Source organism: Chiloscyllium plagiosum, unplaced genomic scaffold (assembly GCF_037043375.1).
Source record: "Chiloscyllium plagiosum isolate Xiang-an unplaced genomic scaffold, Cpla_swu_hap1 HiC_scaffold_14, whole genome shotgun sequence".
In the NCBI taxonomy this organism is placed as follows: domain Eukaryota; kingdom Metazoa; phylum Chordata; class Chondrichthyes; order Orectolobiformes; family Hemiscylliidae; genus Chiloscyllium; species Chiloscyllium plagiosum.
The window spans coordinates 79,438,295-79,464,568 of record NW_028270152.1 but is presented as its reverse complement, the minus strand read 5'-3'; the positions used below and the strand labels follow the sequence as shown (position 1 = coordinate 79,464,568).

The 26,274-nt window shown below is 49.8% G+C and overlaps 1 protein-coding gene across 4 annotated transcripts in view; it reads right to left on the bottom strand.

The window, feature by feature from the left end:
- nckipsd (NCK interacting protein with SH3 domain) overlaps window positions 1-26,274 on the bottom strand; it is a 253,601-nt gene that overhangs the window by 8,424 nt on the left and 218,903 nt on the right. For all 4 annotated transcript variants that reach the window (XR_015759438.1, XR_015759439.1, XM_087994556.1 and 1 more), the window contains one exon: window positions 5,485-5,577. Coding sequence is in view for 2 of the 4 variants with exons in the window: in XM_087994556.1 (XP_087850682.1) it covers window positions 5,485-5,577 (93 nt within the window). In the remaining 2 variants the exon portion in view is untranslated. The remainder of the gene's footprint in view (window positions 1-5,484; window positions 5,578-26,274) is intronic.

Sequence of the window (26,274 nt, the reverse complement as noted above, 5' to 3'; positions counted from 1 at the left end):
GGAGGTGGACACGGGGAGGGGGAGGTGGACACGGGGAGGGGGAGGTGGACACGGGGAGGGGGAAGTGGACACGGGGAGGGGGAAGTGGACACGGGGAGGGGGAAGTGGACACGGGGAGGGGGAAGTGGACACGGGGAGGGGGAAGAGTACACAGGGAGGGGTCAGTGTACGTAGGGAGGGTGAGGTGGAGGCTGCAGTGTACATGGGGAGGGGGCACTGTATACGGGGAAGGGGCAGTGTACAAGGGGAGGGGGCAGTGTACGCTATTTGGAGGAGGGAGCAGTGTACGCGGGGTGAGGGAGGGAGTAATGTACACGGTGAGTGGGAGGGGGCAGTGTACACGGTGAGCGGGAGGGGGCAGTGTACGCAGTGAGCGGGAAGGTGCAGTGTACACGGTGAGGGGGAGGGGGCAGTGTACACGGTGAGGGGGAGGGGGCAGTGTACACGATGAGGCGGAGGGGGCAGTGTATATAGAGAGGGGAAGGTGGAGGCTGCAGTGTACATGGGGAGGGGGCACTGTATACGGGGAAGGGGCAGTGTACAAGGGGAGGGGGCAGTGTACAAGGGGAGGGGGCAGTGTACGCTATTTGGAGGAGGGAGCAGTGTACGCGGGGTGAGGGAGGGAGTAATGTACATGGTGAGGGGGAGGGGGCAGTGTACACGGTGAGGGGGAGGGGGCAGTGTACGCAGTGAGCGGGAAGGTGCAGTGTACACGGTGAGGGGGAGGGGGCAGTGTACACGGTGAGCGGGAGGGTGCAGTGTACACGGTGAGGGGGAGGGGGCAATGTACACGGTGAGGGGGAGGGGGCAGTGTACACGGTGAGGGGGAGGGGGCAGTGTACACGGTGAGGGGGCAGTGTACGCAGTGAGCAGAAGGGGTAGTATACACGGTGAGGGGGAGGGGGCAGTGTACAAGGTGAGGGGGAGGGGGCAGTGTACACGGTGAGGGGGAGGGGGCAGTGTACACGGTGAGGGGGCAGTGTACGCAGTGAGCAGGAGGGGTAGTATACACGGTGAGGGGGAGGGGGCAGTGTACAAGGTGAGGGGGAGGGGGCAGTGTACAAGGTGAGGGGGAGGGGGCAGTGTACAAGGTGAGGGGGAGGGGGCAGTGTACAAGGTGAGGGGGAGGGGGCAGTGTACACGGTGAGGGGGAGGGGGCAGTGTACACGGTGAGCGGGAGGGGGCAGTGTACACGGTGAGGGGGCAGTGTACGCAGTGAGCAGGAGGGGTAGTATACACGGTGAGGGGGAGGGGGCAGTGTACAAGGTGAGGGGGAGGGGGCAGTGTACAAGGTGAGGGGGAGGGGGCAGTGTACACGGTGAGGGGGAGGGGGCAGTGTACACGGTGAGGGGGAGGGGGCAGTGTACACGGTGAGCGGGAGGGGGCAGTGTACACGGTGAGGGGGCAGTGTACGCAGTGAGCAGGAGGGGTAGTATACACGGTGAGGGGGAGGGGGCAGTGTACAAGGTGAGGGGGAGGGGGCAGTGTACAAGGTGAGGGGGAGGGGGCAGTGTACACGGTGAGCGGGAGGGGGCAGTGTACACGGTGAGGGGGAGGGGGCAGTGTACACGGCGAGGGGGAGGGGGCAGTGTACACGGCGAGGGGGAGGGGGCAGTGTACACAGTGATGGGGAGGGGGCCGTGTACGCGGGGAGGGGGTAGTGTACGCGGGGAGAGGGAGGGGGCACTGAATACGGGGAGGGAGCAGAGCAGGCGGGGAGGGGGAGGGGGCAGTGTACACGGTGAGGGGGAGGGGGTAGTGTACACGGTGAGGGGGAGGGGGTAGTGTACGCGGTGAGGGGGAGGGGGCAGTGTACGCGGTGAGGGGGAGGGGGCAGTGTACGCGGTGAGCGGGAGGGGGCAGTGTACGCGGTGAGGGGGAGGGGGCAGTGTACGCGGTGAGGGGGAGGGGGCAGTGTACAAGGTGAGGGGGCAGTGCACGCGGTGAGGGGAAGGGGGCAGTGTACACGGTGAGCGGGAGGGGACTGTGTATGCAGTGCCTGCTGACCACCCTCCCATCACCGTGAGTGCAGGGTGGCATGTGTACCAGGTGAGGGGGACCAGGCCCTGTACATGGCTCCATATAAATGGTGAGGGAACCTGTGTGTGTGTGTGGTGTGTGGTGTGTGTGTGGTGTGTGGTGTGTGGGGTGTGTGGTGTAGTGTGTGGGGTGTGTGGTGTAGTGTGTGGGGTGTGTGGGGTGTGTGGGGTGTGTGGGGTGTGTGGGGTGTGTGTGGGGTGTGTGTGGGGTGTGTGTGGGGTGTGTGTGGGGTGTGTGTGGGGTGTGTGTGGGGTGTGTGTGGGGTGTGTGTGGGGTGTGGGGTGTGTGGGGGGTGTGTGGGGTGTGTGGGGTGTGTGGGGTGTGTGGGGTGTGTGGGGTGTGTGGGGTGTGTGGGGTGTGTGGGGTGTGTGGGGTGTGTGGGGTGTGTGGGGTGTGTGGGGTGTGTGGGGTGTGTGGGGTGTATGGGGTGTGTGGGGTGTATGGGGTGTGTGTGTGAGTGGAGGGATGTGGTGTGCATGGGGGGGTTGTGGTGAGTGTGGTGTGAGTGTGTGTGTGGTGTGGTGTGTGTGGTGTGGTGTGTGTAGTGTGTGTGTGTGGGGTGAGGTGTGATTGTGTATGGGGTATGGTGTGTGTGCGTGTGTGGGGAGTGTGTGGGGAGTGTGTGGGGAGTGTGTGGGGAGTGTGTGGGGAGTGTGTGGGGAGTGTGTATGGATGTGGTGTGCGGCGTGGTGTGGTGTGCGGCGTGGTGTGGTGTGCGGCGTGGTGTGGTGTGCGGCGTGGTGTGGTGTGCGGCGTGGTGTGGTGTGCGGCGTGGTGTGGTGTGCGGCGTGGTGTGGTGTGCGGCGTGGTGTGGTGTGCGGCGTGGTGTGGTGTGCGGCGTGGTGTGGTGTGCGGCGTGGTGTGGTGTGCGGCGTGGTGTGGTGTGCGGCGTGGTGTGGTGTGCGGCGTGGTGTGGTGCGCGGCGTGGTGTGTGCGCGGCGTGGTGTGTGCGCGGCGTGGTGTGTGCGCGGCGTGGTGTGTGCGCGGCGTGGTGTGTGCGCGGCGTGGTGTGGTGTGCGGCGTGGTGTGTGCGCGGCGTGGTGTGTGCGCGGCGTGGTGTGGTGTGCGGCGTGGTGTGGTGTGCGGCGTGGTGTGGTGTGCGGCGTGGTGTGTGCGCGGCGTGGTGTGTGCGCGGCGTGGTGTGTGCTCGGCGTGGTGTGTGCGCGGCGTGGTGTGTGCGCGGCGTGGTGTGTGCGCGGCGTGGTGTGTGCGCGGCGTGGTGTGTGCGCGGCGTGGTGTGCGCGCGGCGTGGTGTGCGCGCGGCGTGGTGTGCGCGCGGCGTGGTGTGTGCGCGGCGTGGTGTGTGCGCGGCGCGGCGGGTTCGTGCGGCGGGCGTGCGTGCGTGCGGTGTGTTGTGCGTGCGGGGTGGGTGCGTGCGGGGTGGGTGCGTGCGGGGTGGGTGCGTGCGGGGTGGGTGCGTGCGGGGTGGGTGCGTGCGGGGTGGGTGCGTGCGGGGTGGGTGCGTGCGGGGTGGGTGCGTGCGATGTGGGTGCGTGCGATGTGGGTGCGTGCGATGTGGGTGCGTGCGATGTGGTGTGTGTGGGGGGTGTGTGTGTGGGGTGTGTGTGGGGTGTGTGGTGTGTGTGTGGGTGTGTATGTGGGGTGTGTGTGTGTGTGGGGTGTGTGGTGTGTGTGTGTGTGTGTGTGTGTGTTTATATCTGTGTGGGGTGTGTGTGTGTGTGGGTGTGTGGTGAGGGAAGGCGATGCCCATGTCCATGGCGAGGGGATGTAATCGGGTGTCACTCACTAATTGTGTACCCATGTGACTGCTGCTGTTTTCATCCCATTATCAAACACATTCTGGCTGTCCATGTCTACAATTGATTAACCCACTCACCCTCGTCAGAAAACTCTTGTCAATTCGCTAAACACTGGCCTTCCTAAATTAACCCACATTGATGCATATGACTAATAATGCTGTAGCAAATTTCTGTTTCTAGAAGTTTCTGAACCACTCAAGTATAAGAGGTTGGTTGCTGGGCTTATTCCTTGCCACAAGGGCACATCATTTACCATTCACCAATCCCTCACCTTCATGTCTCAGTCTAAGGAAGACAGAAAAATAGTCTCAGAGCCATGGAGATTTCCACTCACACCTTGTCGGAGCAGTTTTAAATCCGGCTAGCAACAGATTCTTCCCGTTGACTGTGGGCTGGTTATCATCCTCTACTGTGGTAATGACAGATACAAACCCTTCAGCCATCCCCTCAGCTGCCATGTGTCAAACTCCTTTTTTGTCCCAAACTAGCCCACTTCCCCTTTTATCACCCTCGTACTGCGTATAAAATACTTTGGAATTCCTCCACGTCAGCTGCTCACCTCTTCTCATGTTCCATCTTTCCTTCTTTGCTGTTGCATCTTCAGTCTGAATCTTCTATATTCAATCGTATTTTTGACCTCACATCTGTCAAAAACCCAGGTTTTTCTTTAACATTGCTTCTACCTCATTTGTCACCCAGGATGGTCTGGATCTGTTTGCTGACTTCCCCCTCCATGTGTGCCTGGATACAGAATTGGCTGGCCCGTAGGTGGTGGTAGCTGGAAGGTATTCAGCCTGGAGCTCGGTGACCAGTGGTGTTCCGCAGGGATCTGTTCTGGAACCTCTGCTCTTTGTGATTTTTATAAATGACTCGAATGAGGAAGTGGAAAAGTGAGTTAGTACGTTTGCCAATGACGCGAAGTTTGGTGGAGTTGTGAATAGTGTGGAGGGCTGTTGTAGGTTGCAATGGGACATTGACAGGATGCAGGCCTGGGCTGAGAATCGGCAGATGGAATTCAACCTGGAAAAGTGTGAAGTGATTTTGGAAGGTCGAATTTGAATGCAGAATACAGGGATAAAGACAGGATTCTTGGCAGTGTGGAGGAACAGAGGGATCTTGGGGTCCATGTCCATAGATCCCTCAAAGTTGCCACCCAAGTTGACAGGGTTGTTAAGAAGGCGTATGGGGTGTTGGCTTTCATTAGCATGGGGACTAAGTTTAAGGGTCTGTATTCTATGTTTTATGTGCTACCTCAGGACACACTGAACTCTTGCCCTTTGCGTCTTCTACCCCACGGCACTCTGACCCCTCACCCTCCATATCCTCTACCTCAGGGCATTCTGACCCCTCACCCTCCTCTATCCCAGGACACTGTGACCCTTCCCCTCCATATCCTCTACTCCTGGGCACTCTGGCCCCACATCCACCCCAGGCTGTCACTGGTGAACACTGCGGTTGTCTGTGCTGAAGCTCGCTATGTGAGGAGCTGGGGAGTTACAAACACCAAAGCTGCTCTTTCTTCTGCTGCTGGACTGAGCTTTCAACACGGCAGTATCCCTCGGTACTTGTTTATAGGAAAGCTGTACAGCACTGACAACACAACAGCAGTGCTGGCTGGAGCAGGAACCACTGATCAATCTCACAGCAAACTAAAAGCACACGCAGCCCTCAGTGAGATGCTCACCTGACCGGTTTAGCAGCAGCAGTAATTTCTCTGTGAACACCTTCACGTTCTCCCGTTTGGCCAATGTCTTCATGATGATGTTGCTGGTTGGCACTGTAACAGTTAACGGTTTTGTTAGCACAACGTTTGGAATAACAAACGAGCCTCACTCCATCAGGTCTGATTTGGAACCGGATACACTGATTGGGCTCTATGCTTAGTTCAGATTAACACCAATTCCACTGCACCCATAAACTCAGTGCCTGACTTTTGCTGCATATATTGACTGCTGCATGGGTTGGATATTCAAGCATTGTGCCTTGTTGTACAAATTCTTAAGCTGTGGGCATTATAGTTGTGAAGGTATAAATCACTAACGTGAAATGTGGGATACAAAGTGAGATTCCTTTTACTGGGAGATTCCTGGTGCTCAGCTGCAGGAAGGGTCAGACAGTATCTGGTGAATTGTAAAGCATGTCTAACAACATGGTGACCTTCTAGTGGATATCTAGTAAACAGTTCAACGTTTGTGATGGTTTTTGCAGGAAACTATACATTCTAGTTACAAAACAGCATTAAAAACAGAGCAAAAAGGAGCCTCGATTCCATTTCAAAATTCAAATTAAGATGAAGAGAGAGATTCTTCGGATTCTGACACTGGCTAATAATTAGAATGCATATCGTCTATTAAAACAAAACAATTAGAGGCTTTCAATCTTATAACTTTAAAGCTTTGAAGAAAAATCCCAGTTAAGAGGAGGAAAGAGACTAACTGCTTGAAACGATTCCTGAAAATGCATGTAAATTGGCTTGGTCATAAGACAGAGGGTAGCAGTGGAAGGGTGTTTTTCTGGTCTGTGATGAGTGGTCCCGTACTGGGACCTCTGTTGCTTGTGATATATTATATATGACTTGGATGAAAATATAGATGAGTGAGTTAGTGAGGTTGCAGATGACACAAAGATTGGAGGAGTTGTGTATAGTGTAGAAAATTGTCGAAAGATAAAGCGAGATATAGGTCAGTTGTAGATATGGGCGAAGAAATAGAGGTTAATCCGGTTAACCGTGAGGTGCTGTACTGTGGAAGATCAAATGTTAAGGGAAAGTATACAGGTAAGGCAGAACTCTTAACCGCATTGATGTACAGAGGGTTCTTGACATTCAAGTCCTTATCCCTGTAAAAGTGGCCACACAATTAGACAGGGTGCTGAAGATAGCATATGGCATGCTTGCCTTTATTGGCTGAGGCACTGAGTCAGGAAGTCATGTTACAGCTTTATAAAACTTTAACGAGATCGCATTTAGAATACTGCATTAGATTCTGGTTGCCACGTTACAGGAAGGACATCCAAGCTTTGGAGGGAGTGCAGAAGACGTTTACCAGGATGAGACCTGGATTAGAGGGGATGAGCATTAGGGAGAGGCTTGGCAAACTCGGGTTGCTTCTTCTGGAGCAGCGGAGGCTGAGGGGAGACCTGATCGAAACTTAGAAGGTGAAAGGCATAGATGGGGTTGGCAGTCAGAAACAAAAACAGAAATTGCTGGAAAAGCTCAGGCAGCTCTGCAGAGAGAAATCAGAGGTAACGTTTCAGGCTGAGTGACCCTTCCTCAGAACAGTTCTCAAAGTTTTTCCTCAAAAAGTTCTGTTTTTCTTTCTGATTTGCTGCACCCGCAGTTTTTTTAAGTTTTTTGTGACAATCAAGCCTTTTTCCCCAAGAGTTGAAATGTCTAATACTAGAGGGCATGTCTTTAAGGTAAAGGGGTGAAGTTCAAAGGAGATGTGTCTGGTCTGGTCTCCCTGTTATAGGAAGGATGTCATTAAGCTGAAGCGTTCAGAAGGGTTTTCCCAGGATGTTGCTGGGTCTGGAGGGTTTGAGTTGGAAGAAGAGGTTGAAAAGCTGAGACTTTCATGTTCGACACAACATCATGGGCTGAAGGGCCTGTTCTCGTGCTGTACTGTTCTGTATCCTACAAGGTTACAGAAAAAAAGTCCAGGATGTACCAGCTAGATGGATAAAGAACTGGCTCGCAGCAGGAGACAGAGAAGTCATGGAAAGGAGTTTCTCAAAATGGAGAAGTGTGACCAGTGGTGTTCCACAGGGATCCGTGTTGGGACTCCTGTTGTTTGTGATAAACATAAAATGATCTTGAAGAAGGTATAGTTGGCCTGATTACCAAGTTTACAGATGACACTAAGATTGGTGGAGTAGCAGATAGTGAAGGGGACTGTCAGAAAATGCAGAATATAGATAGATTGGAGAGTTGGGTGGAGAAACGCCAGATGGAGTTCAATCCAGGCAAACGCAAGGTGATGCATTTTGGAAGATCCAATTCAACAGCGAAATATACGGCAAATGGAAAAACCTTGGAGTGTAGAGAGATCTGGGTGTTCAGGTCCATTGTGCCCTGAAGGTGGCAACACAGGTCAATAGTGGTCACGACAGCATATGGCATGCTTTTCTTCATCCAAAGGGGTATTAGTACAAGAGTCGGCAGGTCATGTTATAGTTGTATAGAACTTTGGTTTGATTACATTTAGAAAACTGCGTACAGTTCTGGTCGCCACATTACCAAAAGGATGTGGATGCTTTGGAGAGGGTGTAGAGGAGGTTCACTAGGATGTTGCCTGGTACGGAAGGCGCTAGCTATGAAGAGTGGTTGAGGAGGTTAGGATTATTTTCATTGGAAAGACTGAGGTTGAGGGGGGACCTGATTGAGGTCTACAAAATTATGAAAAGTGTGGGTAGCAAGAAGCTTTTTCTCCAGAGTGCGGAACTCAATTACTAAGGGTCACAAATTCAAGCTAAGAGGGGAAAGTTCTTTACGCAGAGCGAGTGGGTGCCTGGAACACATTGCCAGCGGAGGTGGTAGTGGCGGGCATGATAGTGGCATTAAAGATGTATCTAGGCAGATACATGAATGGGCAGGGAGCAGAGGGATACAGATCTTTAGAAAGTAGGCGACAGGTTTAGATCGAGGATCTGGATCAGCGCAGGCTTGGAGGGCTGAAGGGCCTGTTCCTGTGCTGTAATTTTCTTTGCTCTTTGTAGATTAAAAACAAATGGATTCACCTGGAGTTCTGCGTCAATTAAGTTTGAAAAATAACTCATCAGAAACTGCTAGAAGTCAGACAGAGGCTCCATGTTGGCAAAATGATACTGACCTCTTCAGGGAAGGTGAAGTATTTGTGCTCTGAGTGAATAATCAGACAACAGTGACTTCGGCCAAGGTGAAGTTTTTTTGAAAGTGTGAGGCGTTTAAATAAAACAGTGGATATATTAAAATGTGACCATCATTCTATTAGTTTTAAAATAGTGATGGAAAAGGATCAACCGAATCTTAAAGTTAAAATTCTAAATTGGAGGAAGGCCAATTTTGATGGTATTAGTCAAAAACTTTCAAAACTTGATCAGGGTCGGATGTTGGTAGGTAAAGGGATGGCTGGAAAATGGGAAGCCTTCAAAAAATGAAATAACGAGAGTCCAGAGACAATAAGTTCCTGTTAGGATGAAGTGCAAAGTTGGTAGGTTAGGGACTGCTGGATGACTAAAGTAATTGAAGTTTTGGTCAACAAAAAGAAGGGAACATATGTCAGGTATAGACAGGAGAGATTGAGTGAATGCTTAGAGAGTATAAAGGCATTAGGAGTATACTTAAGAGGGAAATCAGGAGGGCAAAAGGGGACATGAGATAGTTTTGGCAAATAGAATTAAGGAGAATCCAAAAGGGATTCTCCAAATACATTAAGGGCAAAAGGGTAACTAGGGAGAGAATAGGGCCCCTCAAAGATCAGCAAGACCACCTATGTGTGGAACCACAGGAGATGGGGAGTCTCTAAACAAATATTTGCATCAGTGTTTACGGTGGAGAAGGATATGGAAGGTTGAGAATGTGGGGAAGTAAATGGCGAAATCTTGAAAAATATCCATATTACAGAGGTGGCGGTGCCGGATGTCTTAAAACGCTCAAAGATGGATCAGACCTAGAACTCTGTGGGAAGTGAAGAAAGTATTTGCTGGGCCCCTTGCTGAGATATTTGTACCATCGTTAGAAGAGGTGAAGTTCCGGAAGGCTGGAGATTGTCTAACGTGGTGCCACTGTTTATAAACGGTGATAAGAAAAAGCCGGGGAACCATAGACCAGTGACCCTGACACCAATGGTGGACAAGTTGTTGGAGGGATTCCTGAGGGACAGGCAAGGACTGATTAGGGATCGTCAACATGACTGTGTGTGGAAACTTTAGTCTCACAAACTTGATTGAGTTTTTTGATGTAGTAATGAAGAGGATTTATGAGGGTAGAATGATGACATGATCTTTATAGACTTCAGTAAGGGGTTTGACAAGATTCCTCATGGGAGATTGGTTAGCAAGGTTAGGTCAGTGGAATACTGGGAGGACTAGCCATTTGGATACAGAACTGGCTCGAAGGTAGAAGAAGTGGGTGATGGTAGAGGGTTGCATTTCAGACTGGAGGCCTGTGACCAGTGGAGTACCACAAGGATTGGTCCTGGGTCCACTGTTTTTTGTCATTGATTTGGATGTGAACAGAGGTGGTGTGGTTAGTAAGTTTGCAGATGACACCAAAATTGGAGGTGTCGTAGACAGCAAAGATTACCTCAGAGTAAGCAGGACCTTAATCAGATGGGCCAATGGGCCAAGGAGTGGCAGGTGGAACTTAATTTAGATAAATGTGAGGTGCTGCAGTTTGGAAAGGGTATCAGGGCAGGATGTATACGCTTAATGGTAAGGTCCTGGGGAGTTTTGCTGAACAAAGAGACCTTAGAGTACAGGTTCGTAGCTCCTTGAAATCCCAGGTAGACAGGATAGTGAAGAAGGTATGGAGTATAGGAGTTGGCAGATCATGTTGGGCTGGACAGGACATTGGTTAGGCCACTTTCGGAATGCTGCATGCAATTCTAGTCTCCTTGCTATAGGAAGGGTCTTTTTCTGTGCGGTACATCTCTATGACTCTATAATTATAATTGGTTTGTTATGTTTATCATCCAGAAAGCTTTGTGAAAGGACATATGGGGAAAATATGCAGAAAGAGGTTCATCGAGGAGAGTTTCATAGAATCATAGAATCCTACAGTGTGAAACTTGAAATGGCTCAGAAGATCTAAAAGGATGCGGCCAGGGCTGGACAGTTTGAGCTACAGGGACAGGCTGAACAGGCTGGGACTATTCTCCCTGGAGTGTTGGAGGCTGAGGGATTACCTTATAGAAGTTTATCAAATCATGAGGGACATGGATAGGATAAATGTTATTCCATTGGTCAATAAAGGGAATAGGGATAACCCTGGGAATTACAGACCACTCAGTCTTACATCGGTGGTGGGCAAATTATTGGAGAGGATTCTGGCAGACACGATTTATGACGATTCAGAAAAGCAGAGTTTATTAGAGATAGTTAGCACAGCTTTGAGAGGGGCAGGTCATGCCTCACAAACCTTACTGAATTTTTAGAGTATGTGACAAAACACACTGATGAAGGCACAGGAGTGAATGTAATGTAAATGGATTTTAGCAAGACGTTTGATAAGGTTCCCCATGGTAGGCTCATTCAGAAAGTAAGGAAGCATGGGATACAGGGAAATCTGGCTGTCGGGATGCAGAATTGGCTGGCCCATAGAAGACAGAGGGTGGTGATAGATGGTAAGTATTCAGCCTGGAGCTCGGTGTCCAGTGGTGTTCCTTAGGGATCTGTTCTGGGACCTCTGCTCTTTGTGACTTTTATAAATGACTTGGATGAGGAAGTGGAAGGGTGGGTTAGTCAGCTTGCAGATGACGTGAAATTTGGTGGAGTTGTGGATAGTGTGGAGGGCTGTTCTAAGCTGCAATGGATCATTGACAGGATGCAGAGCTGGGCTCATAAGTGGCAGAAGGAAATCAACCTGGAAAAGTGTGAAGTGATTCATTTTGGAAGGTCAAATTTAAATGCAGATTACAGGGTTACAGTCAGGATTGTTGGCAGTGTGGAGGAACAGAGGGATCTTGGGGTCCACATCCACAGATCCCTCAAAGTTGCTACTCAAGTTGACAGGGTTGTTAAGAAATTGGCTTTCATTAGCAGGGGGATTGAGTTTAAGAGCTGCGATATTATGCTGCAGCTCCACAAAGCCCTGGTTAGACCACACGTGGAACATAGCGTTTGCCTCATTATAGGAAGGATGTGGAAGTTTTAGAGAGTACAGAGGAGATTTACCAGGACGCTGCCTGTACTGGAGGGCATTTCGTATGAAGAAAGGTTGAGTGAGCTAGGATTTTTTTCATTGGAGCAAAGAAGGATGAGAGGTGAACTAATAAAAGTGTACAAGATAATGAGAGGCAGTGGTAGTACAGTCAGATACATTAGGACATTTAAGCCACTCTTGGATGTACACGGATGTTAGTAAAATGAAGGGTGTGTAGGTAAATTTGATCTTAGAGTAGGATAAAAGGTTGGCACAACATCAAGGGCTGAAGGGCCTGTACTGTGCTGCAGTGTTCTACGTTGTATATAACAGCACCACCTAGTGAAATGACACAACATTGTTACAGCTCAGCGTTAATCAACATTCACCCCTGACAAAACAAACACACAACATGTCAAAAAACTAGAATGTGATTTACAGACTGGCTATAAAGTGGCTTTGGTACTTAAGCCCCATCCTGTCATAAAACAGCACACTGAGCAATGCAGCTTCTGAAGAGTGGGGGCTGATAAACAGGCTGCTCCTCAACAGGAATCAAGAAAATGCCTTCCCTGAGGTTTCAGACTGAAGGCCCTGGCTTCAGGAAGGGAAATTCATGCTGAAACAAAAAGCTAAGCAAGTACACAAGAACTCGAGAGAACTGCTGGTCAAAACTCTTCTATACTGGGTGAGGCCAGCAGGGCGGGAGCAACAGGAATTACAGACAACTTAAATTTTAATTTCGGCACTACAGGCATTTCAATAACGCTGTGATAAAGGGAGCTGACTGGATTAGGGTGGGGATGTCAGAGAGAGGTCAGCTGACCTGGAATGTCAGACCAGTCAGGTCACCTGGAAGGAAGTGTTGCTGACCTGTTCCCTTGTGAACATGGGAAAATCCCTTGATAAGCAGATGCCCAGTAAAAAGAATGGACTGCAGAAGGATTATGGTGGTTTTGAAAGAGTTAATGTGTTGGCTCTGATTTGTTCAATATTTACTGCAGTAGAGCAGATAGATACGTTACTGAAACAGACAATCCAAATTACATTTTGCTGCGAAAATGGACTAAGAATCAGTCACACTGATAATCGCTCCAATTAAAAAACAATCAACGCTAAGGATCTGCATTCTGTTGCAGCTCATCACCCTGTCAGCACAGTATAAATTGTAGGACTAATACTGGTTTCATTAACAGCAGTTGCAACATGTAGCACATACCAAAATCTTTAAACGAACAGACCTTTTATTAATGTTAAAACAGGTTTGATTCAGCGCCATACAATATGAAACAGCGCCTGACACAACACATTAAATATTCTCGTCACAACTCTTCACTCTGATGAAAAGGTGCAGCTTTATTCCAGTCACATATTGGGGTTTACAGTTTAACAGGGCTGCCAGCAACACTACACCAACTCCGTCGAATTTTCAGCATTCAGAAGATCACTACTTCACCATCTTTGTAAAATAGCAAGCAGCTGGTCTCCTGGACTAATGCAGTTTGCGATGTCAAACTGGCAATCCAGCAGCCATGACTTCATTCTGCCACCAGTTCACCCCCTGCACAGGAAGCTGTGACCTTTCCCAGTTAAGCACTGTTTGACAAACCACACTTCAAATGCAGAGAATGAAACAGCAGACTGCGCTGTGAGTGATGCAGCCACAAGCAGTTATGCACCAGGGAGGAAATCAATTCCTATTCAACCAATGTTCTCTCTTTCACTCACAGCCACCGCTGGGTGCATCAGAATTCAGCTTTTGCTGCAACAATATAATTCGGTGGTGGGGAGCATCAAGCACTGTAAAGCCCTCCAAAAAAAGCAGAAACACATCCGTACTGCCTAAAGGAAATAGGAATCAGGGAATAAACGCTGGGTTTATGATGGGTAGTCATACCTCAGGGAAGAATAAAAACCACTGCGAGAGGGTAACTCGGCAGAGGATAGGGCCCCTCAAAGATCAGCAAGGCGGCCTTTGTGTGGAACCACAGGAGATGGGGAGATACCAAACGAGTATTTTGCATCAGTATTTACTGTGGAAAAGGACATGGAAGATATTGAATGTAGGGAAATAGATGCTGACATCTTGAAAAATGTCCATGTTACAGAGGAGGAAGTGCTGGATGTCTTGAAACGCATAAAGGTGGATAAATCCCCAGGATCTGATCAGGTGTGCCCTAGAACTCTGTGATTGCTGGGCCTCTTGCTGAGATATTTGTATCGTAGATAGTCACAGGTGAGGTGCCGGAAGACTGGAGGTTGGCAAACGTGGTGCCACTGTTTAAGAAGGGCGGTAAGGACAAGCCAGGGAACTATAGACCGGTGAGCTGACCTCGGTGGTGGGCAAGTTGTTGAAGGGAATCCTGAGGGATAGGATGTACATATATATGAAAAGGCAAGGACTGATTAGGGATATTCAACATGGCTTTGAGTGTGAGAAATCATGTCTCACAAACTTGATTTGAGTTTTTTGAAGAAGTAACAAAGAGGATTGATGAGGGCAGGGCGGTCGATGTGATCTATATGGACTTCAGTAAGGTGTTCCACAAGGTTCCTCATGGGAGACTGGTTAGTAAGGTTAGATCTCACGGAATACAGGAGGAACTAGCCATTTGGATACAACATTCCGGGACCCTCCAGGACAACCTAGTCCACGCCTCCATCACACCTAACACCTCTCCCATCACACACGGCACCTTCCCATGCAATCGCAGAAGGTGCAACACCTGCCCCTTTACCTCTTCCATGCTCACCATCCAAGGCCCCAAACACTCATTTCAGATTAAGCAGCGTTTCACTTGTATCTCTTTCAATTTGGTCTATTGCATTCATTGCTCCCAATGTGGTCTCTATATGAGAGAGACATAACACCGACTGGGTGATCGCTTTGCTGAGCACCTTCGGTCTGTACGCAGTCAGGTCCCGGACCTTCCAGTGGCTTGCCACTTCAACACCCAATCCTGCTCCCATGCCCACATGTCTGCCCTTGGCCTGCTGCAATGTTCCAGTGCTCAACACAAACTGGAGCAACAGCATCTCATCTTCCGACTTGGCATGTTACAGCCTGCCGGTCTCAACATTGAATTCAACAACTTCAGATGATTATCCTATCTCGAAGCCTCTGTTTTCATTCTGCTCCATAATTTTATTTCATTTATTTTATATATTTAAAATTTTTTTTTTCACTGCTCTGTACCTCTTATGTCTCTCTTTCTCTCGCTCCCCACTCTCTCAACACCTTTTTCTTCTCCTGTTCCCCCTTTGTTACCCTTCTCCCCTGTTTTCCATTTTGCCTCTGCTTCACCCACTCCCCCATCCCCCACATATTTTGTCACATAGCACTGGCTTCAGCCTTGGTCATTCCCAGCTCCTAATCTCCCTACAATCTCTATATGCACTGTCATTTTCACCTCGTTATTGCTACCTTTGCTTCTAGAGCCATGACTCACCTTCTCTCAGCCCAGTATGTCTACTACACCACCCTATTTCTCCCTTTTTCTAGCTTTGACAAAGGGTCAGTTAGACTCGAAACGTCAGCTCTTTTCTCTCCTTACAGATGCTGCCACACCTGCTGTGATTTTCCAGCATTTTCTCTTTTCATTTGGATACAGAACTAACTCAAAGGTAGAAGACAGAGGGTGGTGGTGGAGGGTTGTTTTTCAGACTGGAGGCCTGTGACCAGTGGAGTGCCACAAGGATCGGTGCTGGGTCCTCTACTTTTTGGCATTTGCATAAATGATTTGAATGCGAGCATAAGAGGTACAGTTAGTAAGTTTGCAGATGACACCAAAATTGGAGGTGTAGTGGACAGCGAAAAGGGTTACCTCAGATTACAACAGGATCTGAACCAGATGGGCCAATGGGCCGAGAAGTGGCAGATGGAGTTTAATTCAGATAAATGCGATGTGCTGCATTTTGGGAAAGCAAATCTTAGCAGGACTTATACACTTAATGGTCAGGTCCTAGGGAGTGTTGCTGAACAAAGAGACCTTGGAGTGCAGGTTCATAGCTCCTTGAAAGTGGAGTTGCAGGTAGATAGGATAGTGAAGAAGGCGTTTGGTATTAGACTAGATTCTCTACAGTGTGGAAACAGGCCCTTCGGCCCAACCAGTCCACACCGACCCGCCAAAGCGCAACTCAGCCAGACCCATTTCCTCTGACTAATGCACCTAACACTATGGGCAATTTAGCATGGCCAATTCACCTGACCTGCATATCTTTGGTAGATAGGATAGTGAAGGCAGCATTTGGTATGCTTTCCTTCATTGGTCAGAGTATTGAGTACAGGAGTTGGGAGGTCATGTTGCGGCTGTACAGAACATTGGTTTGGCCACTGTTGGAATATTGCGTGCAATTCTGGGCTCCTTCCTATTGGAAAGATGTTGTGAAACTTGAAAGGGTTCAGAAAAGATTTACAAGGATGTTTCCAGGGTTGGAGGATTTGAGCTATAGGGAGAGGTTGAACAGGCTGGGGCTGTTTTCCCTGGAGTGTCGGAGGCTGAGGGGTGACCTTATAGAGGTTTATAAAGTTATGAGAGGCATGGATAGGATAAATAGACAAAGTCTTTTCCCTGGGGTGGGGGTGTCCAGACTACAGGGCATAGGTTTAGGGTGAGAGGGGAAAGATATAGAACAGACCTAAGGGACAACTTTTTCACACAGAGGGTGGTGCATGTATGGAATGAGCTGCCAGAGGAAGTGGTGCAAGGTGGTACAATTGCAACATTTAAAAGGCATTTGGATGGGTATATGAATAGGAAGGGTGCTGGCAAGTGGGACTAGACTGTGTTGGGATATCTGGTCGGCATGGATGGGTTGGACCAAAGGGTCTCTTTCCATGCTGTACTTCTCTATGACTCTACGACAGTGTGACAGTATCTGTCCCCAGTCACTGCAACAGTATGAGAGTATAACAGTGACTGGGGCCAGATATTCTTGCACTGCCACAGTGATTGGGGACAGTTGTGTGATAGAGTATCTGTCCCCAGTCACTGCAACAGTGTGACAGTATCTGTGTGACAGTTTGAGAGAATCTGACCCCAGTCATTATGACAGTGTGAGTGGTGTATCTGTCCTCAGTCACTAAGACAGTGAGAGATTTCTTGTCCCCAGTTACTGAGACAGTGAGACAGTATCTGTCCCCAGTCACCGTGACAATGTGACAGAGTATTCTGTCAGCATTCACTGGCATAGCATGAGATAATCTGTCCCCAGCAACAGGGACAGAGAGAGAGAGAGAGAGCGCGCGTATCTGTCCCCAGCCATTGTGACAGTATGAGAGAATATCTGTTCTAAGTCACCGTGACAGCCTCAGATTACCTGTTCCGTCACTGGGACAGTGTGAGAGAGTATCTGTCCTCAGTCACTGGGACAGTGTGAGGGAGTATCTGTCCTCAGTCACTCGGACAGTGTGAGGGAGTATCTGTCCTCAGTCACTCGGACAGTGTGAGGGAGTATCCGTCCCCAGTCACTGGGACAGTGTGAGGGAGTATCCGTCCCCAGTCACTGGGACAGTGTGAGGGAGTATCCGTCCTCAGTCACTGGGACAGTGTGAGGGAGTATCCGTCCTCAGTCACTGGGACAGTGTGAGGGAGTATCCGTCCTCAGTCACTGGGACAGTGTGAGGGAGTATCCGTCCTCAGTCACTGGGACAGTGTGAGGGAGTATCCGTCCTCAGTCACTGGGACAGTGTGAGGGAGTATCCGTCCCCAGTCACTGGGACAGTGTGAGGGAGTATCCGTCCTCAGTCACTGGGACAGTGTGAGGGAGTATCTGTCCTCAGTCACTGGGACAGTGTGAGGGAGTATCTGTCCCCAGTCACTGGGACAGTGTGAGACAATCTGTCCCCAGTCACTGGGACAGCGTGAGAGTATCTGTCCCCAATCTTTATGACAGTAAGAGTATATGTGTCCCCAGTCAGTGGCACTGTGTGAGCGAATATCTGTCGCCAGTCAACTGGGATAGTGAAAGAGTATCTATTCCTTGTCATTCTTACAGTGTGACAGAGTATCTGTCTTCAGTCACCATGACAGTGAGAGAGAATCCATCTCCAGTTATTGCAACATGAGAGTATCTGTCCCCCCCAGACCCTGTGACAGCCTGAGACAATTTGTCCCCAGTCACTATGACAGTGTACCGGTCCCCAGTTACTAGGCCAGCTGAGACTACTTAGAACATAGAACATAAAACAGTACAGCGCAGAACAGGCCCTTCAACCCTCGATGTTGCGCCGACCTGTGAACTATTCTCAGCTCGTCCCCCTACACATCCCAAAATCATCCATGTGCTTATCCAAAGATTGTTTAAACCTTCCTAATGTGGCTGAGTTAACTACATTGGCAGGTTGGGCATTGCACGCCCTTACCACTCTCTGCGTAAAGAACCTGCCTCTGACATCTGACTTAAATCTATCACCCCTCAATTTGTAGTTACGTCCTCTCGTACAAGCTGATGTCATCATCCGAGGAAAAAGACTTTCACTGTCTATCCTATGCAATCCTCTGATCATCTTGTATGTTTCTATCAAATCCCCCCTTAGCCTTCTTCGTTCCAATGAGAACAGGCCCAAGTCTCTCAGCCTTTCCTCATAAGACCTTCCCTCCAGACCAGGCAACATCCTGGTAAATCTCCTCTGCACCTTTTCCAATGCTTCCACATCCTTCCTGTAATCGGGCGACCAGAACTGTGCACAATATTCCAAGTGCGGCCGCACCAACGTTTTGCATGATATTGCAGCTCCGGAACTCAATCCCTCTACCAATGAAACCTAACACACCATATTCCTTCTTCACAGCACTATCCACCTGGGTGGCAACTTTCAGGGATCTACGTACGTGGACTCCATGATCCTTCTGCACAGCCACACTACCAAGAATCTTTCCATTGACCTTCTGCCTTCCTGTTATTCTTCCCATGTGCATCACCTCACATTTAGCTGCACTGAACTCCATTTGCCACCTTTCAACCCAATTCTGCAGTTTATCCAAATCCCCCTGCAACCTGTAACATTATAACAAACTGTCCACCACTCCATGGACTTTAGTGTCATCTGCAAATTTACTAATCCATCCACCTATGCCTGCGTCTTAAGTCATTTATAAAAATGTCAAAGAGCAGTGATCCCAAAACAGATCCTTGTGGAACACCACTAGTAACTGGATCTCTAGACTGAATATTTTCCATCAACCACCACTAGCTGCCTTCTTTCGGAAAGGTAATTTCTAATCCAAACTGCTAAATCACCCTCAACGTCTCTGCATTTTCTCCAACACCCTACCATGTGGAACCTTATCAAAGGCTTTACTGAAGTCCATGTATACCACGTCAACTGCCCTCCCAAAATTTACCTGCTTGGTCACATTCTAAAAAAACTCAATGAGGTTTGTGAGACACAACCTACCCTTGACGAAACCACGTTGACTATCGAAAATCAAATTGTTGCTTGCTAGATGATTATGAATCTTATCTCGTATAATCCTTTCCAAAACCTTTCCTACAACAGAAGTAAGGCTCACTGGTCTAGAATTACCATCTGTTCCTCAATCATTGCGACAGTGAGAGAGCATCTGTTCCCTGTCACGCAGACAATGTGCGAGTATCTGTCCTCAGTCACTGGGATAGCGTGAGAGAATCTGTCCCCACTCACTGTGAAAGTGTGAGAGAACCTGCTTTAGTCAGTGCGACAGCGAGGGAGAATCTGTCCCCAGTCATTGGGACAGCATGAGAGAATATCTGTCCCCCAGTCATTGGGACGGCATGAGAGAATATCTGTCCCCTAGTCATTGGGACAGCGTGAGAGAATATCTGTCCCCCAGTCACTGGGACAGCGTGAGAGAATATCTGTCCCCCAGTCACTGGGACAGTGTCAGAGAATATCTGTCCCCCAGTCACTGGGACAGCTTGAGAGAATATCTGTCCCCCAGTCACTGGGACAGCGTGAGAGAATATCTGTCCCCCAGTCACTGAGGCAGCGCCAGAGAATATCTGTCCCCCAGTCACTGGGACAGCGTGAGAGAATATCTGTCCCCCAGTCACTTGGACAGCGTGAGAGAATATCTGTCCCCCAGTCATTGGGACAGCGTCAGAGAATATCTGCCCCCCAGTCACTGGGACAGCGTGAGAGAATATCTGTCCCCCAGTCACTGGGACAGTGTGAGAGAATATCTGTCCCCAGTCATTGGGACAGCATGAGAGAATATCTGTCCCCAGGCATTGGGACAGCATGAGAGAATATCTGCCCCCCAGTCACTGGGACAGCGTGAGAGAATATCTGTCCCCCAGTCACTGAGACAGCGTCAGAGAATATCTGTCCCCCAGTCACTGGGACAGTGTTAGAGAATATCTGTTCCCCAGTCACTGGGACAGCATGAGAGAATATCTGTCCCCCAGGCATTGGGACAGCATGAGAGAATATCTGTCCCTCGGTCACTGGGACAGCGTCAGAGAATATCTGTCCCCCAGTCATTGGGACAGTGTGAGGGAGTATCTGTCCCCAGTCACTGGGACAGTGTGAGGGAGTATCTGTCCCCAGTCACTGGGACAGTGTGAGGGAGTATCTGTCCTCAGTCACTGGGACAGTGTGAGGGTGTATCTGTCCCCAGTCACTGGGACAGTGTGAGACAATCTGTCCACAGTCAGTGGGACAGCGTGAGAGTATCTGTCCCCAATCTTTATGACAGTAAGAGTATATGTGTCCCCAGTCAGTGGCACTGTGTGAGCGAATATCTGTCGCCAGTCAACTGGGATAGTGAAAGAGTATCTATTCCTTGTCATTCTTACAGTGTGACAGAGTATCTGTCTTCAGTCACCATGACAGTGAGAGAGAATCCATCTCCAGTTATTGCAACATGAGAGTATCTGTCCCCCCCAGACCCTGTGACAGCCTGAGACAATTTGTCCCCAGTCACTATGACAGTGTACCGGTCCCCAGTTACTAGGCCAGCTGAGACTACTTAGAACATAGAACATAAAACAGTACAGCGCAGAACAGGCCCTTCAACCCTCGATGTTGCGCCGACCTGTGAACTATTCTCAGCTCGTCCCCCTACACATCCCAAAATCATCCATGTGCTTATCCAAAGATTGTTTAAACCTCCCTAATGTGGCTGAGTTAACTACATTGGCAGGTTGGGCATTGCACGCCCTTACCACTCTCTGCGTAAAGAACCTGCCTCTGACATCTGACTTAAATCTATCACCCCTCAATTTGTAGTTATGTCCTCTTGTACAAGCTGATGTCATCATCCGAGGAAAAAGACTTTCACTGTCTATCCTATGCAATCCTCTGATCATCTTGTATGTTTCTATCAAATCCCCCCTTAGCCTTCTTCGTTCCAATGAGAACAGGCCCAAGTCTCTCAGCCTTTCCTCATAAGACCTTCCCTCCAGACCAGGCAACATCCTGGTAAATCTCCTCTGCACCTTTTCCAATGCTTCCACATCCTTCCTGTAATCGGGCGACCAGAACTGTGCACAATATTCCAAGTGCGGCCGCACCAACGTTTTGCATGATATTGCAGCTCCGGAACTCAATCCCTCTACCAATGAAACCTAACACACCATATTCCTTCTTCACAGCACTATCCACCTGGGTGGCAACTTTCAGGGATCTACGTACGTGGACTCCATGATCCTTCTGCACAGCCACACTACCAAGAATCTTTCCATTGAACTTCTGCCTTCCTGTTATTCTTCCCATGTGCATCACCTCACATTTAGCTGCACTGAACTCCATTTGCCACCTTTCAACCCAATTCTGCAGTTTATCCAAATCCCCCTGCAACCTGTAACATTATAACAAACTGTCCACCACTCCATGGACTTTAGTGTCATCTGCAAATTTACTAATCCATCCACCTATGCCTGCGTCTTAAGTCATTTATAAAAATGTCAAAGAGCAGTGATCCCAAAACAGATCCTTGTGGAACACCACTAGTAACTGGATCTCTAGACTGAATATTTTCCATCAACCACCACGAGCTGCCTTCTTTCGGAAAGGTAAATTCTAATCCAAACTGCTAAATCACCCTCAACGTCTCTGCATTTTCTCCAACACCCTACCATGTGGAACCTTATCAAAGGCTTTACTGAAGTCCATGTATACCACGTCAACTGCCCTCCCAAAATCTACCTGCTTGGTCACATTCTAAAAAAACTCAATGAGGTTTGTGAGACACAACCTACCCTTGACGAAACCACGTTGACTATCGAAAATCAAATTGTTGCTTGCTAGATGATTATGAATCTTATCTCGTATAATCCTTTCCAAAACCTTTCCTACAACAGAAGTAAGGCTCACTGGTCTAGAATTACCATCTGTTCCTCAATCATTGCGACAGTGAGAGAGCATCTGTTCCCTGTCACGCAGACAATGTGCGAGTATCTGTCCTCAGTCACTGGGATAGCGTGAGAGAATCTGTCCCCACTCACTGTGAAAGTGTGAGAGAACCTGCTTTAGTCAGTGCGACAGCGAGGGAGAATCTGTCCCCAGTCATTGGGACAGCATGAGAGAATATCTGTCCCCCAGTCATTGGGACGGCATGAGAGAATATCTGTCCCCTAGTCACTGGGACAGCGTGAGAGAATATCTGTCCCTCAGTCACTGGGACAGTGTCAGAGAATATCTGTCCCCCAGTCACTGGGACAGCGTGAGAGAATATCTGTCCCCCAGTCACTGGGACAGCGTGAGAGAATATCTGTCCCCCAGTCACTGAGGCAGCGCCAGAGAATATCTGTCCCCCAGTCACTGGGACAGCGTGAGAGAATATCTGTCCCCCAGTCACTTGGACAGCGTGAGAGAATATCTGTCCCCCAGTCATTGGGACAGCGTCAGAGAATATCTGCCCCCCAGTCACTGGGACAGCGTGAGAGAATATCTGTCCCCAAGTCACTGGGACAGTGTGAGAGAATATCTGTCCCCAGTCATTGGGACAGCATGAGAGAATATCTGTCGCCAGGCATTGGGACAGCATGAGAGAATATCTGCCCCTCGGTCACTGGGACAGCGTGAGAGAATATCTGTCCCCCAGTCATTGGGACAGTGTGAGAGAATATCTGTCCCCCAGTCATTGGGACAGTGTGAGAGAATATCTGTCCCTCGGTCACTGGGACAGCGTGAGAGAATATCTGTCCCCCAGTCATTGGGACAGCATGAGAGAATATCTGTCCCCAGGCATTGGGACAGCATGAGAGAATATCTGCCCCCCAGTCACTGGGACAGCGTGAGAGAATATCTGTCCCCCAGTCACTGAGACAGCGTGAGAGAATATCTGTCCCCCAGTCATTGGGACAGTGTTAGAGAATATCTGTTCCCCAGACACTGGGACAGCATGAGAGAATATCTGTCCCCCGGCATTGGGACAGCATGAGAGAATATCTGTCCCTCGGTCACTGGGACAGCGTCAGAGAATATCTGTCCCCCAGTCATTGGGACAGTGTGAGAGAATATCTATCCCTCAGTCACTGGGACTGCGTCAGAGAATATCTGTCCCCCAGTCACTGGGACAGTGTCAGACAATATCTGTCCCGCAGTCACTTGGACAGCGTGAGAGAATATCTGTCCCCAGTCACTGAGACAGCGTCAGAGAATATCTGTCCCCTAGTCATTGGGACAGTGTGAGAGAATATCTGTCCCTCAGTCATTGGGACAGTGTGAGAGAATATCTGTTCCCTAGTCATTGGGACAGTGAGAGAGAATATCTGTCCCCTAGTCATTGGGACAGTGTGAGAGAATATCTGTCCCCCAGTCACTGGGACAACGTCAGAGAATATCTGTCCCTCAGTCACTGGGACAGTGTGCGAGGATCTGTCCCCAGTCACTGGGACAGCATCAGAGAATATCTGTCCCCCAGTCACTGAGACAGCGTCAGTGAATATCTGTCCCCCAGTCACTGGGACAGTGTGAGAGAATATCTGTCCCCCAGTCACTGGGACAGTGTGAGAGAATATCTGTCCCCCAGTCACTGGGACAGTGTGAGAGAATATCTGTCCCCCAGTCATTGGGACAGTGTCAGAGAATATCTGTCCCCCAGTCACTGGGACAGTGTCAGAGAATATCTGCCCCCCAGTCACTGGGACAGCGTCAGAGAATATCTGTCCCTCAGTCACTGGGACTGTGTGCGAGGATCTGTCCCCAGTCACTGGGACAGCGTCAGAGAATATCTGTCCCCCAGTCACTGAGACAGCGTCAGATAATATCTGTCCCCCAGTCACTGGGACAGTGTGAGAGAATATCTGTCCCCCAGTCACTGGGACAGTGTCAGAGAATATCTGTCCCTCAGTCACTGGGACAGCGTCAGAGAATATCTGTCCCTCAGTCACTGGGACAGTGTCAGAGAATATCTGTCCCCCAGTCACTGGGACAGCGTGAGAGAATATCTGTCCCCCAGTCACTGGGACAGCGTCAGAGAATATCTGTCCCCCAGTCACTGAGGCAGCGTCAGAGAATATCTGTCCCCCAGTCACTGGGACAGCGTGAGAGAATATCTGTCCCCCAGTCACTTGGACAGCGTGAGAGAATATCTGTCCCCCAGTCATTGGGACAGCATGAGAGAATATCTGTCCCCAGGCATTGGGACAGCATGAGAGAATATCTGCCCCCCAGTCACTGGGACAGCGTGAGAGAATATCTGTCCCCCAGTCACTGGGACAGTGTCAGAGAATATCTGTCCCCCAGTCACTGGGACAGTGTCAGAGAATATCTGCCCCCCAGTCACTGGGACAGCGTGAGAGAATATCTGTCCCTCAGTCATTGGGACAGTGTGAGAGAATATCTGTCCCCTAGTCATTGGGACAGTGAGAGAGAATATCTGTCCCCCAGTCACTGGGACAGCGTGAGAGAATATCTGTCCCTCAGTCACTGGGACAGTGTCAGAGAATATCTGTCCCCAGTCATTGGGACAGCATGAGAGAATATCTGTCCCCAGGCATTGGGACAGCATGAGAGAATATCTGCCCCCCAGTCACTGGGACAGCGTGAGAGAATATCTGTCCCCCAGTCACTGAGACAGCGTCAGAGAATATCTGTCCCCCAGTCATTGGGACAGCGTGAGAGAATATCTGCCCCCAGTCATTGTGACAGCATGAGAGAATATCTGTGCCCAGGCATTGGGACAGCATGACAGAATATCTGCCCCCCAGTCACTGGGACAGCGTGAGAGAATATCTGTCCCCCAGTCACTGAGACAGCGTCAGAGAATATCTGTCCCCCAGTCATTGGGACAGTGTGAGAGAATATCTGTCCCTCGGTCACTGGGACAGCGTGAGAGAATATCTGTCCCCCAGTCACTGGGACAGCGTGAGAGAATATCTGTCCCCCAGTCATTGGGACAGTGTTAGAGAATATCTGTTCCCCAGACACTGGGACAGCATGAGAGAATATCTGTCCCCCGGCATTGGGACAGCATGAGAGAATATCTGTCCCTCGGTCACTGGGACAGCGTCAGAGAATATCTGTCCCCCAGTCATTGGGACAGTGTGAGAGAATATCTATCCCTCAGTCACTGGGACTGCGTCAGAGAATATCTGTCCCCCAGTCACTGGGACAGTGTCAGACAATATCTGTCCCACAGTCACTTGGACAGCGTGAGAGAATATCTGTCCCCAGTCACTGAGACAGCGTCAGAGAATATCTGTCCCCTAGTCATTGGGACAGTGTGAGAGAATATCTGTCCCTCAGTCATTGGGACAGTGTGAGAGAATATCTGTTCCCTAGTCATTGGGACAGTGAGAGAGAATATCTGTCCCCTAGTCATTGGGACAGTGTGAGAGAATATCTGTCCCCCAGTCACTGGGACAACGTCAGAGAATATCTGTCCCTCAGTCACTGGGACAGTGTGCGAGGATCTGTCCCCAGTCACTGGGACAGCATCAGAGAATATCTGTCCCCCAGTCACTGAGACAGCGTCAGTGAATATCTGTCCCCCAGTCACTGGGACAGTGTGAGAGAATATCTGTCCCCCAGTCACTGGGACAGTGTGAGAGAATATCTGTCCCCCAGTCATTGGGACAGTGTCAGAGAATATCTGTCCCCCAGTCACTGGGACAGTGTCAGAGAATATCTGCCCCCCAGTCACTGGGACAGCGTCAGAGAATATCTGTCCCTCAGTCACTGGGACTGTGTGCGAGGATCTGTCCCCAGTCACTGGGACAGCGTCAGAGAATATCTGTCCCCCAGTCACTGAGACAGCGTCAGATAATATCTGTCCCCCAGTCACTGGGACAGTGTGAGAGAATATCTGTCCCCCAGTCACTGGGACAGTGTCAGAGAATATCTGTCCCTCAGTCACTGGGACAGCGTCAGAGAATATCTGTCCCTCAGTCACTGGGACAGTGTCAGAGAATATCTGTCCCCCAGTCACTGGGACAGCGTGAGAGAATATCTGTCCCCCAGTCACTGGGACAGCGTCAGAGAATATCTGTCCCCCAGTCACTGAGGCAGCGTCAGAGAATATCTGTCCCCCAGTCACTGGGACAGCGTGAGAGAATATCTGTCCCCCAGTCACTTGGACAGCGTGAGAGAATATCTGTCCCCCAGTCATTGGGACAGCATGAGAGAATATCTGTCCCCAGGCATTGGGACAGCATGAGAGAATATCTGCCCCCCAGTCACTGGGACAGCGTGAGAGAATATCTGTCCCC